The sequence below is a fragment of the Myotis daubentonii genome, chromosome 6 (assembly GCF_963259705.1).
Source record: "Myotis daubentonii chromosome 6, mMyoDau2.1, whole genome shotgun sequence".
In the NCBI taxonomy this organism is placed as follows: Eukaryota; Metazoa; Chordata; class Mammalia; order Chiroptera; family Vespertilionidae; genus Myotis; species Myotis daubentonii.
The window spans coordinates 93586577-93601890 of NC_081845.1; the positions used below are offsets into that span (position 1 = coordinate 93586577).

Consider the following 15314-nt stretch of genomic DNA (forward strand, 5'->3'; position numbering starts at 1 on the left):
ACAGGGCAGGATGCCCGGGAAGATGGCCCAGCATCTGGCCCTGCCCACAATCTTCAGCCACGAGCATTTTCTTACCCGCTGGCTGCTCAAATCGTGGCATTAAACAGGAACGGGGACAGGGAAGCAAGCAGGAAAGGAGGCCTGCAGAGCTGAGCCTGGAGGCCACATCGTCGAGGGGGCGGGCACACCGGGGTCCAGGAAGGAGTGCTGTGGCGTTGCTGAAGGTCTAAATGCTTTTCAGCTCCTCCCCCTTCCCTTAAAATCCCCGTTCTCAGATTCTGCTTCTGCTTTAAGTGTGTGAGGCACCCATGGAAATGCATTTAATGAGACGGTGACCTCCGACCCAACCCTCCACCACAACCCACCCAACGACCGTGATGACAAGGACAACGTCATCTGAGAAACTTAGAAATTCGGATTCCATTCTAGTTCAATTGCTAAAATATACGGGTGCGGGTAAGCGCGTGTGTACATCACATATGTATGTTAAAAAAGTGACCCAAAACAGCTTAGTCGGAAAAAAAACCAGGGTGAAAAAGCAAGGTGAGAAAAGCAGCAACACTGGCAAAAGAGAAAGAGAAAGGAAGTTCAAAGCAGGAGTTGATAATAGGAATATGTGTAAGGCAATGCAGGTGCAGAACCGAACTATAAATTTCTCTTACAGAGAAGGCAGCTCAGCCCTGCCCCCACCGCAGGCTGGGCGCCAGCTCCTCCGGTCTCCCTGGCTGCCTCCCGGCTGCAGCCCCTCTCCCCAGGGCTCCACCCCTTCCTCAGCTCTACTGCTTGCCACGCCACGCAGCACACTCTGAAGCGAACTCACCGGCCCCTCAACCCTCTGGGATGCGGGCTCCACGGGGCGGGGGCCGGGCTGCTTGGCGTGCTGCTCAGCCCAGAGCAGGTGCTCAGCAAACTGCCTGGACCAATGAATAATCATAAAAACACTTCAATGTGACATTATAGTCGATTATGTGACAACACCTCTACTTGTTCCTTAAAAAAAAAAAATGCTTAGAACAGTGGTTCTCAACCTTGGCCGCACATTAGAATCACCTGGGAATCTTTTTAAAATCCTGATTTCTGGGCCTCATCCTCTGGAAATTCTGTTTCTTTGTTACTCATGTTGTGGCCTCACCCCATAACAAAGAAACAGAATTTCCAAAGGATGAGGCCCAGAAATCAGGATTTTAAAAAGATTCCCAGGTGATTCCAATGCGCAGCCAAGGTTGAGAACCACTGGCTTAGAATAACATAAGGTAAACTACTATTCCCTAAATTATATACAATCGGTCTGTATACTACTGATGCTATTACTGGGGGGGGGGGGGGGAGGGGGGGGAAGAGCACAAAATCAGAACCAAAGTATATAAAGAATGTTCCAGAAAATGTTTCGGATTCTCAGCCTCTGTATGCACTGGAATAAAGATAAAATTCTTCTCATATATCTGCCTACACTGACTGTCACTCAGCTTTTGGTCTGATGTGGGTGTTTTTGTTTTGTTTAAATGTAATTATACAAAAAAGGAGAAACGGTAAATTCTCTTCTTGCTAGCAATTTCACAAATACCACAACCCCTCCGGGGTGCCCGAAGGCCTGTCCCGAGGCAGCTGGGTGGGGCAGTGGGTGGCGGCACGCGAGGGAGGAGCCCAGCTCTGGAGAATATATAAATGGGCAAAATGTTAAAAGGAGAAAATAAAAGGAAAACGCTTCTGGTGGCGAATGCTGAGAGGGAGAGGCTATTGAGAAAACCTCTCCTGGGCGCCACCAGGAAAAGTAAATGAAAAAGGAAGGATGAAGCAAAGATGCAGGAAAAAGCATCGATGAAAAGGGGAGAACAGGCAAATGGGGGTAAAAGGGATAAAAAAGCAGCAGGGTGAGTAAAATGGCAGGAACAGGAGCAAAGAGGAGAGCGGAAGCAGCGAGCAGAGGAAAGCAGGAAAATGAGGGGAGAAAAGGGAGGTCGGGCTCCCAGACTCGCGTTATGAAGAGGCAGCGGCAGGGAGGGCACCCTCCAGGCAGGTCCCAGGCGCCCCACCTTGTCCAGCCAGCTGTCCAGTTAGAGGCTGACATCCTCCCAAGAGGCTCCGGGAGGCGGGGGGCGGGGGGGGGGGCACGACACACCAGACTCCTCACTGGTTCCCTGCCTGCGAACAGGGTGCTTCTCCTGTCAGCATCGAGGCCACGGAAGCGCCCACATGTCCACGTTTATCCCGGCCAACCAAAACCACGGGCCCATCAGACAAAGGCCAGGCTGTTTAGTCAGGACTGCCTGCAAAACAAGTGAGATTAGTATTCACTTTTATTCTTTAAAATGTTTATTTATTTATTTTAGAGAAAGCGAGGAAGGGGGACAACGAGGGAGAGAGGGGGGGAGAAAGAGGGAGAGAGAGATTGATTTGTTGTTCCACCCATTGATGCATTCATGGATTGATGGATTGATTCTTGTATGTGCCCTGACTGGGGATCAAACCCACAACCTTGGTGTATCAGATGACGCTTTAACCAGCTGAGCTACCTGGCCAGGATGAGATTATTTTTAAAATCCGAAAAAAAACTCCATCTTAACAGACCACTTAAAACGGAGGGAACTTTAGAGGTTCCAGGATAAAAGCCGTGACTTCAGTGTATACATGGAAGCACCTTAAGCAGCCCCCCCAGCTCTACTCCCTCCCAGAGGGCGGGAATGTCACATTCTCGATTACAGCGAGTGCTCTGCTCAGCAGAAAGGACTGCACCGCGCACTGTGTGCACGATCAGGGACGGCCTGTGCTGAGTGCGGGGCGGAGGCTGGCCTCGGTCAGCGGAAGCCCCCAGGCCGGCCCTTTTTATTCCCATCTAAGCGATTCTTCTTGCTCACGCAGCCCTGAGGGGTTAAAGGTGCCCGAGCCTCTGTGCAGCTGGACCAATCAGCTTTTCTCTTGATGACATCATGCTCCAACTGGACAGCTGGCTAGAGAGGGGAGGCTGGGCCCTGGGGATGGGGGGAGGAGGGGGGAGGAGGGTGCCTTCCCAGCGATGCCACGGAGGGACTAGGGGACCCTCAGCTACCATTTCAGCCGAAACTGGGACATTCCCCAAGTCCCTGGCCAGAAGTTATCCTCAGCTTGAACAAAACGCACATGAAGTTTGTCCTGCTGTTTGCGCATTTCCCACCAGTTTAATATTTATGGAAGCTGATTACCAAACAGATTTATCCCTCAGCCGTTAGCCAAGGCCTGAATGACTCATGTTTATGCTCAGGGGACAAGCAGCCTCGTGTGGTTTCTTTCAGGAGCTCCAGCCCCACTCAAAGGCAGGTGTGGGAGACCTAGCGGACCCACACTTTCCACACATTCAAACCGCAACCTGACCGGAGCCTCGTTCTTCTTCCGACCAGGGAGTGATTTCAGATGCCGATTGACGCGTGTGTACGGGGGGCGTCAGGCAACTCCGGGACAGAGGGTGAGCCCCGCGGAGGGGACTGGGACTCAGGAGCCCCTGGTGGGACACTGGGCACACTGCCAGCTCCGCGGAAGCGAGGACAATTTTCTTCCTATAACTGGGGTGGGAAGGCTTCGAGCCAGGTGACTTTCTCCTGCTTCCCAGCACCCTGGATATGCATCTACCAGCGGTTCTCAGCCTGTGGGTCACGACCCCTTTGGGGGTCGAACGACCCTTTCACAGGGGTCGCCTAAGACCATCAGAAAACACATATATAATTACATATTGTTTTTGTGATTAATCACTATGCTTTCATTATGTTCCATTTGTAACAATGAAATTGGGGGTCATCACAACATGAGGAACTATATTAATGGGTCGCGGCATTAGGAAGGTTGAGAACCACTGATTTACACCTTCTGTTCATTGTTCATCTGCAAATGAAGATTAATTCACAATACACATGCATGAGCCGTGTTCTCTGCTCCGGCGCTCAGCAGCCAGCTTGCGCACAGGTGACAGAAATAGCGCCTGAAACATCTGTATCACCCAGGGTCCCTGCAGGAGAAGGGTGGCCCGTCCAAACCGGGCTACCAAAGGAGCTTAATAAAGGGTCACGCCCTAACCGGTTTGGCTCAGTGGTAGAGCGTCAACCCGTGGACTGTAAGGTCCCAGGTTCGATTCCAGTCAAAGGCATGTACCTTGGTTGCGGGCACATCTCTAGTAGGGGGTGTGCAGGAGGCAGCTGATGGATGCTTCTCTCTCACTGATGTTTCTAACTCTCTATCCCTCTCCCTTCCTCTCTGTAAAAAATCAATAGAACATATTTTTTAAAAAAGGGTCACTCACACAGGTCTGGGCAGGGCACTGGGACGTAGCAAGGGAGGGAAGCCCCAGGCTGGTTACCAGAGCCCAGGGAGAGCAGTTGCTGGGAGAGGGTCCCACACAGGAGGGGGGTCGTCAGCGGGGGAGGGGACTCACCCAGGAAGGCAGGGAGGGGAGGTAGGGCTGACGGAAGTGCCTGCCCAGCATCCAACAACCGGGGACTGAACCACAACGAGGCAAACTCAGGAGGCAGCAGGCAAAGAGCACTGCGCCCTTGGAAGAGACCCGAAGCCGGATGCAGACGGTGCCTGGATCCAACAGGCAGCCCTCGGGTGAGGAAAGCCAGTGACAAACCTGTGAACACGGAGACCCCCCATCTGGAAACCCATCCAACGTTCCAGAGGGTGACTGTGTGGGAGGTGCGGGTCCCCCCTCCTGTGTTCAAAGCTTCAGTCGTGTACAGCTTGCCCGTGTCACCTCTGTGATGCTGGGGGTTCGACAGCAGAGCCGTGACCTCACCGAGAACACAGTGGCTCCTGAAGCTCCGATTCAGAGCTCGTTGGATGCGGAGCACTTTTTTTAAAAAAAGAGGTTTTTATTGATTTTTAGGGAGACGGGGAGAGGGACAGAGAGATAGAAACACTGATGAGAGAGGAACGTATCAACCTGGGCCTGTGGCCTGACTGGGAATCGAACCGCGACCTCTTGGTTCCTGGGTCGACGCTCCACCCCTGAGCCACCCCAGCTGGGCATGCTGAGCACGTTTAAAGCCAACTCCATTAGTTACCAAAGTACAACGGGAAGCAGGGAGCATGCAGTCATGACAGCCTCTCTCTCAGAGGTGAACCCTGGCCGGCTAACTTCCCGAAGTCCTCTTGTCGGGCGCTTAACAAGGAGCAGCCTGTGTGGAGGAAGTGGCTCCCGGCCGTCAGCTCTGCGATTGCTCCAACTATGAAACCTCATCCCAAGCCACCACCGACCCAGCAGCCACTGCCGGCATCACCGCCGACCCTCTCACCCACCGCAGTGCCTGCTGCGGCTTCAGTTACCCGCGGTTAACCGCACCACGGATTAAATGAAAAGATTCCAGAAATAAACAGTTAGTATGTTTAAAATTGTGCACTGTTCTGAGTAGCATGATAAAAATTCCACGCCATCCCACTCCATCACGCCAAGGACGTGAATCACCCCTTCTTCCAGCGACTCCTCGCTGTATACGCTCCCTGCCTGTTAGCCACTCAGTAGCCATCTCGGTTATCAGACTGACACTCATGGCAGCATAGGGCTTGTGTTCAAGTCACCCTTATGTTACTGCTAGAGGCCCGGTGCACAAATCTGTGCATGGGCGGGGTTCCTCGGCCTGGCTGGCGATCGGGTCAATTGGAGCTGTCTTGGCCAGTCCTGATCGGGGCCAATCAGGGCCAGCTGGCCTGGGGAGGGACCACGGGAGGTTGGCTGGCCACGGGAGGGTGGCTGTGGGAGCACAATGACCACCAGGGGGCAGCTCCTGCATTGAGCATCTACCCCGTGGTGGTCAGTGTGCGTCATAGTGACCAGTCAACCGGTAGTTCAGTCAACTGGTTGTAATGGTCGCTTGGGCTTTTATATATATAGGTTAACTATAAGCCTGGTGCACGAATTCGTGCATGGGGGGCGGGTGGGCAGGTCCCTCGGGGTGGCTGCAGAGATTGGGCCCCTGCTTGCGCTCACAGCCTCGCAGCCCCATCTTGGCCTGGCACCACCCCTTCACCTGGTCCACCATACTTCCTGTGGGGTGATTGATCAGGGCCAGGCCCCCTGCCCAGCTCCCTCAGTGCCTGGGAGCCAAGCAGTGGTCTCGTCCCCCACCACCACCACTGGTCACTGTCTGCAGTGCGATAGGTCATGGTAGGGCCCCCCACCCGGCTCCCTCAGCACCTGGGAACCGGGTGGCAGCCCCACCCCACCCCCGCCACTGCTGCCTGTCGCTGTCTGCAGGGCGACGACTGGTGGGATAATTGGGCCCCTGCTTGCACCCGCCTTGGCCTGGTGCCGCCCGCTTACCTTCTCCACCATCCTGCCGAGGTTCTGCTCTCATCAGGGCCCATCAGGCCCAGCAGTGCCTCCACTGCCCAATGCCTGCCATGTTCCACGCTGCCCCCTGGTGGTCAGCACGTGCGATAGTGAGGGGTTGAACTCCCGGTCTCCCAGTCGGATGACCACCCGAGGGGGCAATTTGCATATTAGGCTTTTATTATATAGGATGGCCCCAGAGAGCAACAGCAGTGGTGGTGCCAGCAATTCAGGGATGCCAAAGGGAGGCCGTAAAGCGCTTCCTATAAGTGAAAAGGTGAGGACAGTACAATCGGATATTTTGAGAGACAGAGAGAGAGAGAGAGAGAGAGAGAGGGACTCTACATATAGCTTTTATTACCATATATTGCTATAACTGTTCTATTTTATTAGTTATTGTTGCTAATCTCTCACTGTGCCTAGTTATAAATAAGACTATCACAGGGAGGCGTGTATAGGAAAACACAGGGTCATTACCACCCTCGGTTCAGGCATCCACAGGGGGCCTTGGAGCTGAGCCCTCACTGACAAGTGGGGGACCAACAAATGTAGAGCACTTGAAAAATAAACATCAGAGAGGGCTGCCAACGGCTCTCAATCTCCCTTCTCCGCTCAGGTTGTTGGGCAGAGAGGCTGCTCAATTCCCCTGAGAACAAGGGGGGCGCCTGCCCTCCTTTCCAGCTGGGCGCCCCTGGGGGTCTAGGGGAGGGGGGGGGCAGAGCCGTGCAGGAGGTCCTGAGTGGAGGGGTGTGAACTTGATTGCTTCCCAGTCGCTCCCCAGCACTGGACCACCCTGTAAGCTCTGCCTTCTTAGGGCCTGCAGACACCAGCCTCACTCATTCTCCAAAGCTCCAGGCACAATAATCATCTACCAGGCAGGCACCACTTCTCACACCAAGGGCCTGTGCTAGGCACCTGCCTAATTGGTAAAAAACAACCGACACACAGATTGACTGCCTCTGCTTCACAGCAACAACACTGCGGCTTCCCGAGGCCTCCCAGGCATCCGGCAGCGGCGGCGGAGCTGGGGCGCACAGCCAGGTCTGCTGGCTCCGCCGGAGCCTGGTGGACAGCCTCGTGGAGGCTCCCTGCCCGGCAGCCTGGGCAGCTCACCGCACAACTCACTCACCACGTGCCGGGACCACAGCCGCCTGGGCCCAGCCCGTAGAGCAGCCCTCCCACCTGTGGGGATCCAATGATGACAGAGAAAAACCGGCCAGCACAGAGGCACCAGCAGCCTCGGGCGCTGCCAGGGGCAGTGGGAGCACCAGGCTGATGTGCCCTCTAGGCAGGTGCCCGAAGCCTGGGAAACGCTCCTGCCGTTTCTCTCTGATACAGATTCCAGGAAAACTACGACGACAGGACTCGGAAGCCACGCCGAGGGTGGACACAGGGGGCCTGTAGGCGTTCACTCTGCAAGCAGGGCTCCATCTGCAGGCTTCTTCCCGATAAGACCTCAACTGTCTCTAGTTTTTTCACATTTAAAATGTAACTGCTCCCCGGCCACTCACAGACTGGCAGGGACGCCTGCACAGGCCCCGGCTCACTGCCCCCCCGGCAAGTCCACCTGCAAAGGAAGCCCCAGCATATGCACTTCCTCTCGCTGAGATGCAGGAGGCGGCGGCTTCACTGGCCCAAACAGCCCGCGTCCAAAAGCGGGGCGCCTCGCGAGCACGCGCTTCTCCAGGGGAAACGGTGGAGCCCGAACGAGGCCGGGCGCCTGCTGAGATACCGCCTTCGGATCCAATCAAGTCCTCTTCAGCCTCAAGCTCAAGGCCCGCCCACGATACGGTCCCAGTCTCACTTTCTACTCATTTCTCACTCTCCCTATGCAAACTCTACACCCGACAGAGGCCCCCTGACCCCGGCGCTTCCACGCCCACGCCTTTGTGCACGCTGTTCTCTTCATCCCACTGCCTCCGATCTGGTTTTAAGCAAACACTGGCCCTTTAACGCCACATCCAATCCCACTTCTCTGTGACATTTCCGGAAGCCCGTCCCCCGATGCTGTTCTCTCTCCACCTGTCCCGCCCTCTCGGAGCGCAGTGCACTCATCTTCCTCGTAGATGAGTTCTGCTGGCGGCTCCCTGCCCGGCAGCCTGGGCCAGGGGCCGCGTTCTCTGCTGGACTGGCGTGAGGCAAACTGCTCTGGAGACAAAGGTGGCGAACAGGTGCCCACACACACCGTGTGGCCTCCGTGGGGCCTGCCGCTGTCCCTCCCGGTTCCCGCCGGTGGCTTGCGCCCAGCACAGGCTCCCACACTAGCCCCCTCAACGGCCTGGCCTGGAGATAAGGTGCTGCAGGAGCTGCCTGCCCACGCCCACAGGAAAATGGGATTAGCTGTGATATACATGCTCTGCAGCTGCAACCAGAACAGAGCTGGCCAGGCATGCAGTCCACAGGCTGCTTCATGGACGTGCCAGCTGTCCTGCACCCCCTCGCAAGAGCTAAATTCATCTCCCGCAAGTGTTCCTGGGAGACAGGCCCCGTCCCGTCCACCTCAAAGGCAGCTTTCTCCCAGCCAGATGCCTGCAGGGTAGCCCTGCAACATTCCCCAGTGTTTACCACCCTCTGAGAAACATTCTTCTGCCCAGCAAGGCATGCCACAGGCGCGGAGAAGTACTCGGTACACACTTCAGTTACTCTGCAACAATGTTCGTGGGAGTCCTGAATGCTCTCCCGACTAACCTGCTTCCTGACCCCCTCGCCCTCGCCTCACCACCCTGGGGATGTGGGTGGGCAGAAGAATCTGCTGGGAGAGGCAGGGGTCTCCCAGGGGACGCAGTGAGAACCACCACAGAGGCTCCCGTTTCAGCAGCTGCTCCCAAAGCCTAACCCTCCCTCCGCCCTCCTCGCTGACTCGGGGCTTGCCTCCCTCAGCGGTCAGAGCCACACTGGCCACAGCAAAGGAGCCAGGGACACCCTGGCCACAACCTGGGCCTGGGAGTCGCGCACAGGGGAGCGAGCGGGGTGGGCCGTGGCCAGCTCCCCGTGACGCCACGCATCCTTACCTCATCCCACTCCGAGGCGAAGGAGGGCGACTTCTCCAGCCTCTTCTTCCCGACGCTGCAGTTGGACAGGGACTCGCTGCGGCTCCCCATCGCCGCGTCCTCCGTGGGCGAGCAGGTCAGGAGGTCGGAGTCAGACTTGGACAAGCTGCGGCTGAGCTTGAGTTCAACTTTGGGTTTGCTGGTGGGAAGGACTCGGCTTCTGGCCCCGCTCTGGTCTCCCTCCTCGGCACCCCCGGGGTGTGGAGATGCTGTGTGAGTCAGAGTTTCGGGGTGCGGTAGGCTGTTGGCGGTGGGCAGGCCTGCTGGGTAGCCCCCTCTCTGACTCTGGTCCAGGCCGCCGGGCGGGGAGCCTCCAGGAGCGCGCACGCCCGCCTCCTCCAGCTGCATGCTGGCCTCGTGGCAGGTGCCCTGCGCAGGGGACCCTTCTGGAAGGCTCTGGCCAGGGGCAGAGAGCAGCTGGAAAGCGTCCTGCCCCACCTCGTACACCGGGGAGGAGCCGTGGAGGAGCCCGGAGAACTGCTCAGGGACCTGCCCGTCCTGCCCCTCCGCCGAGTCCTGGCTCTGGCCGCTGCTGCTCCGCCTGTGGTCTTGAAACGGAGAGAGAAATAAAAAATTAAACGGGGCAAAAATCAACAAAGTTCCAAAGCAGCAAGCAGACGGCAGAGCAGAGGAATTCAAAAACAGGGGGGGAAGGAGGGGAGAGAGAGAGAGAGAGAGAGAGAGCGAGAGGGAGAGAGAGGTGCTGAATGGGCTGGGAGAGGGCAGAGGGAGAGAAGAGCGAGGAAGGAAGAAAACAGTTTCGCATTGTTCTTATGCTCAATTTGTACCCAAAGTCAGAGCATTTATGAAATTCCAAACACTGGCCTGGTTAATGCCACCTGGCAGCCTTCCCTGTTGTGAGGCTTCTGTCAGCATTAACGACCAGACCTTGCTATATAAGGCGAGAAGTGCTAACTATATCCTGCCTGGGGAAAGGACAGAGGAGAGAGTGAGCGCACAGAGAGCACAGTGAGAGGGAGGGAGAGCGTGCCAGCGAGCAAGTGTGAGCGAGGGCCGGCTCCTGGAACATCTGATAGGCTCCCATGACGGCCAAGTGTTATTCAGAGCCACTGCCCGCCGCCCGCCCGCCCTCTGGCGAGCAGCAGGGAGGGAAGGGAAGGTCAGGATCCCAACCTGCAACTTCTGGAATTCCTTAACTGAAAGTGCAAAACAAGCGGCGAGAAATGACGCTTCCTTCCTCGGAGGGGCTCAGTCCACGCCTCATCCTTCCTTCTGCGGCAGCACTTTCCTCTCTTCCTGAGAATGTGCACATCTCACCGCCCTGGAGCCTCCCAGCTGCTCCGACTGGTTTAGTTTAACCCCAGTCGGTCCACTGACAACAAAACGGTCTACTCGGCCAGCGCCAGGAGGCTCCTGGGCCTCCAGGCCCACACCCAGCGCCTGACAACCCGCCCCGCACCAACGCCTGCCCTGGAGGAGCATAAAAACTGACCAAGTCAGAGTCCAACACGGGCTCACACGCGGCGCCGAGGGCTCGCCCGCACGAGCGGGCCCACGAGGAGGTCTGACCCACGCCGGCAGGAGGAAGACAGCCCTGCCTCCAGTCCCGGCGCACATTCCAGAGCCAGGATTCAGCTTTATTTCCTCTGCAGTGGAAGCTGTGCACACACACCAAACGACTCCCCAGTCTGCCCAAGGCTCCCAAGAACTGTCCCTGAGATCCGAGTCTTAGAACTGAGAGGGTGGCGTTTGTCTGTTTTTACAGATGACACGTGGGAGGCCCCCCAGGCCGCTGGTGGTGGGTCCGAGGGGGAGGCTCTAACCCAGGCGCCTGACACCTGGCTCTCCTGGCCCTGCTGCCTGAGAGCTGTGCGGCCCTGGCAGTGAGTTCTACTTGCTGGGCTGCAGTATCCAAAATAAGTAGGTTGGACTGCACGGTCCTTCAAAATCCCTTTTATGTTAGGGTAGTGATGAGAACCCAAGTCTTCCCCATCTGCGATGGCAAACTTCTCCCCCTCCGTGGGCACTACAGGGCCCGGCCTGGGCCTGTGTAGCACCCACGCCCCCCATCAGCTTGCCTGCAGCCTGAGAACCCTTCTTGAGGCTCAGTGCCCCAGGGAGGGGTGCACTAAGGCAGGCCCCCTGCAGGGCACGGTGCTGGGTGCTGTGCCCCGGCGCTGCTCCCTCCAGACAGCCTGAAGGCAGGGCCAACAACCAGCTCAGTGAACCCGTCACCCGTCACCCTGAGGTCTGCCCAGGACCAGGGCCGGCTCCACCCCCACCCCCTCGAGAAGAGCAGCCTGCAGAGCTGCGGGGCGCGGTTAACAGCACTCTGCCCACAAGTCTGAACTTTGGCGTCTCCTTCCTCTACACTCAACTGCTCCCAGACTCTCACCCTACCTCACAGGCCCTGCTCCCCAGAGGTCAGGGGCAGAGCACGGAACAAGCACAGAACAGGCCAATCAGTCCCCAGGGAGAAGAAATGCTGGGAACACAGAGCTCCACACAGCCGGGCTCAGCCCGGACACCATGCCCCCAGGGCCAGGAGCACACAGGAACCCTGGCGCCTGAACAAAGCCGCCCTGTGCTGCCGGGTGGGGCCCAAGAGGACGGCACTTGATGTCCAATGACGATGGGGGACTGCAAGACCTGCCACCTCGAGGACTTCCCCTAATGGCCAGCCCCCCGCAGGTCCTGCCCAAGCTGCCCGTCCCGCTGACTGCGGACACAGGGAGGACTGTAACGGGAGCACAGGCGCCATTTCTTTGCATCAGCTTCTAGCTTCTTATTTAACAGTTTGGGGGGAGGGCCGGAGGGGGGTAAGTCCAACAACAAAAGAGAAACACCACAGCCCAGAATCAGGAGCCTGCGTGGCCGCGCTGCGTGGGCGGACTGCGTGGGCGGACTGCGCGGCCTGCTGCCCGGGACCGACAATGAGGCCCTGTCCAGCAGCTGCCATTCCAGCGAGCCTTCAATGAAGAAAGAGACCGATGCCAACAGCTCAATACCAGACTCATGCCGGGGGAAGAAGTGGGCAGAACAGAGAAATGGAAACTTATGGAAGAAGGAAACATGTGAAGAGGAAGAATTTCTGAGGGTCATAGTCCCATTAGAGAAACCACAATCCACCAATACTTTATGGAGCATAAGAATCACCAGAGAGGGCAGGACCCTCAGGCCTGACCGGCACTCACCGTGCTCCCACCCTCCTCCCACCTGCCCGGACACTCCTCGCAGCCTGGCTTCTGGGGGAGAACAGAAGGGAGCAGGGCGTGCGGAGGCCCGTTTCCTCGCGCTCGCCCTCGTACACCGAGGCCAGCTGCTCCACGGAATAGGACACTCCCGCCTGCTAATCCCCAGCCCCTTCAACTTGCCATCATAATTCACTCTCCTGCACGCCATGAGCTGCTGAAGCAAGGGGTCCGCCAGGCTGCATGTAATTACTGTGATGATCCGTGGGGACCTCAAGGGCTTTGGAATAATAACATTTTAACATTTACACATTCTTAGTCACCCCTGCCCATTTAAATTAGGATGAAAAATGGGACTCATGGGAGGACTCTCTAAGTCAAATCAATCCCCAGACCCAGAGGAGGAAGCTGGGGTACTCCCCTTTCCCAGACTGCTCCGCTCTGTCCCATTAGGTCATCCCACTTTCCCCAGAGGGGAGCTGCTGACTAGGTCATGCAGACATCGGTTGGACATCGCATCTGAGCAGACAAGTAGACTGAGGCTACTCTGGTCCGTGGCGACCAGAGAAACAGAAGGGGAGGCCCCAGCTGCACCAGCCCTGCGGCTTTTCCTCTCTGGGTCTTTTTCAAAAATGAGTGGCTGGGCTGCCTTCTAGGGCTTGAGAAGCATGGCTTGAACCTGTGCTTAGACGACCCACGTCCCTCCCAGCTCCTGCTGTTAAGAATGTGAGTAGCAGAGCAGGGATCTGGGTGAAATGACTTAACCTCATGGCTAAAGAGGCTTTGGATCCAGCCAACCAGGGCTTAAGGCCCAGCTCTAACACCTAACTTCTTCCTCCTCTACTTAACTGGGGTAAAAATAGCCCCTCCCAGAAGGTCTGTCTGGATATTTGATGACCTGAGCAGTGTAAACAAACTCAGCACGTGGCTGGCCCATAAGCAGCATTCAGAAAGCGGAAGCTGCCTTCCTATCATCCTCTTCCACCTACAGCCATCCCCACTGCTCTCCATGCGGACACTGCACGCAGAGGCTGCGTGCCTTTCTCCTGACTCTGCCAAGAGCTAGGTATCTCCTGAGTGGCCCTGTAAACAGGTGGAATAAAACTCAGGGGCCAGGGCAGGCCCAGTAGCCTTGCAAGTTCGGTTCAAGGTGACATGTCACAGTGGCCAGGGGCCACGCCACCCTCAGCAGCACCCTCAGATGCAGCACTGCTCTGGGGCCCATCGACTTGTCCCCGCCATGCCCTTCAGCACCTCCTGAGCCTATACACTGCCTGCTGTTGGACCTCTGGCTCCTCAAACTGCCCTGGTTACCGTATTTTTCCGTGTATAAGACGCTATTTTTTTTTCTAAAATTGTTAGACTTAAAATCGAGGGACAGCCGAGGAGGGAGCCATGGGTGCCTAGCTGCCCATACCTTGTCAAACAGGCTTCCTCCAATCACAAGCCTTATTGTTACTGACGTCAGCTGATGCCATAACTGGAGGCGGAGGTGGAGAGTGCGCAGATGCAACAGGCACCTGAGCCCATAAAGATGTCAAAAAATAAAAAGATAAATACCGGTAATCGATTGTCTTACTCTGCAAAATTCAAACTGAATGTAATCGGCTGTGCAAAAGAGCATGGACACAGAGCTGCAGAGAGACAGTGTGGACCTCCTCCCACCGAGTGTGTGACCAGACAGCGGAGAGAACAGGAAGAGCTACTCCTTAAGATGCCGAAAGAGAAGGCGGTAAGAGGAAAACCAGCAAAATGTTTAAAACATTGATTTCCTAATTTTGGGTTGGAAAAGTGGGGGGCGTCTTATACATGGGGGCGTCTTATACACGGAAAAATACGGTACCCACCAGCTCCGGGATGTGCCTGATTTAACAGCACACTTGCCAGCCACTCCGCTCCCTTGATCTCCTGCCAGTTCCGACGTGGGCATGCACAGCCATGTGCTTCCTCCTCTCCAGTTGCTGGAATGTTGAGCCGAACACTCAAGAAACAACTGACTGCGTCCTCTACCCATTCCTCTAGCTCAGCTGCTTCCAATCGCTTCAATGTACTAGGAGCTAGTGATTCTGTGCTAAGTAATGCTTAATAACCACGGCATCCACGAGGTAAGAATTTGTATTCCTATTTTACACGTAGAAAATGAGGCCTAAAGAGGTTAAATGACTTCCTCAAAGTCATCAGCCAATGAGTGGTAGAGCAAGAATCCAAGCCAGCCATCCTTTTGCTCATCTCCTGAGAACTGTGGTATCTCCATAAGATCGATTCCTCACCTCTTCCACTCTTTTCAAACTGTCATCTTTCCCACAGCACCTATACATACGCCTGGAAGACAGTCACGAATTTCCTGAGGAGACGTAGATCAAACTTCCTTAACCACTCTACGTCCAAACATGGGGATGATTTCATCGCTTCCCACCTGCCTCAGGGGAGCATTTCCCTGCCTGGGATTTACTAATGGCCTCCTGATCGCCTAACCCTTCTAAACTTCACCTGTCCAGCCTTTTCTGCATCATCTGGCACTGTTAACTGCTTGCCCCCGTCTTCCTTGGTTATAGGAATTTTTAGATTGGTTCACAGCCCCCTAGAATGAAGACTACATTTCCCATCTTCACTGTAGCCAAGTGTAGCCACATGACCAAGTTCTGGCCAATCTACACATATAAAACCCTAATATGCAAATAGACTGAATGGTGGAACAACTAAACAACCAGTCGCTATGACGTGCACTGACCACCAGGAGCCGCGTGCAGAACATGGTGGGTGTCGGCAGCAGGCGGCAGAGCGTGGACATGGTGGGCATCAGCCGTGGCGGGATGG

The 15314-nt window shown here is 56.1% G+C and overlaps 1 protein-coding gene across 6 annotated transcripts in view; it reads right to left on the bottom strand.

The window, feature by feature from the left end:
- The window catches only part of ANKS1A (ankyrin repeat and sterile alpha motif domain containing 1A), a 178359-nt gene that overhangs the window by 58075 nt on the left and 104970 nt on the right, over positions 1–15314 (bottom strand). For all 6 annotated transcript variants that reach the window (XM_059701917.1, XM_059701914.1, XM_059701913.1 and 3 more), the window contains one exon: positions 9307–9893. In XM_059701917.1, coding sequence (XP_059557900.1) covers positions 9307–9893 — 587 coding nt within the window. The remainder of the gene's footprint in view (positions 1–9306; positions 9894–15314) is intronic.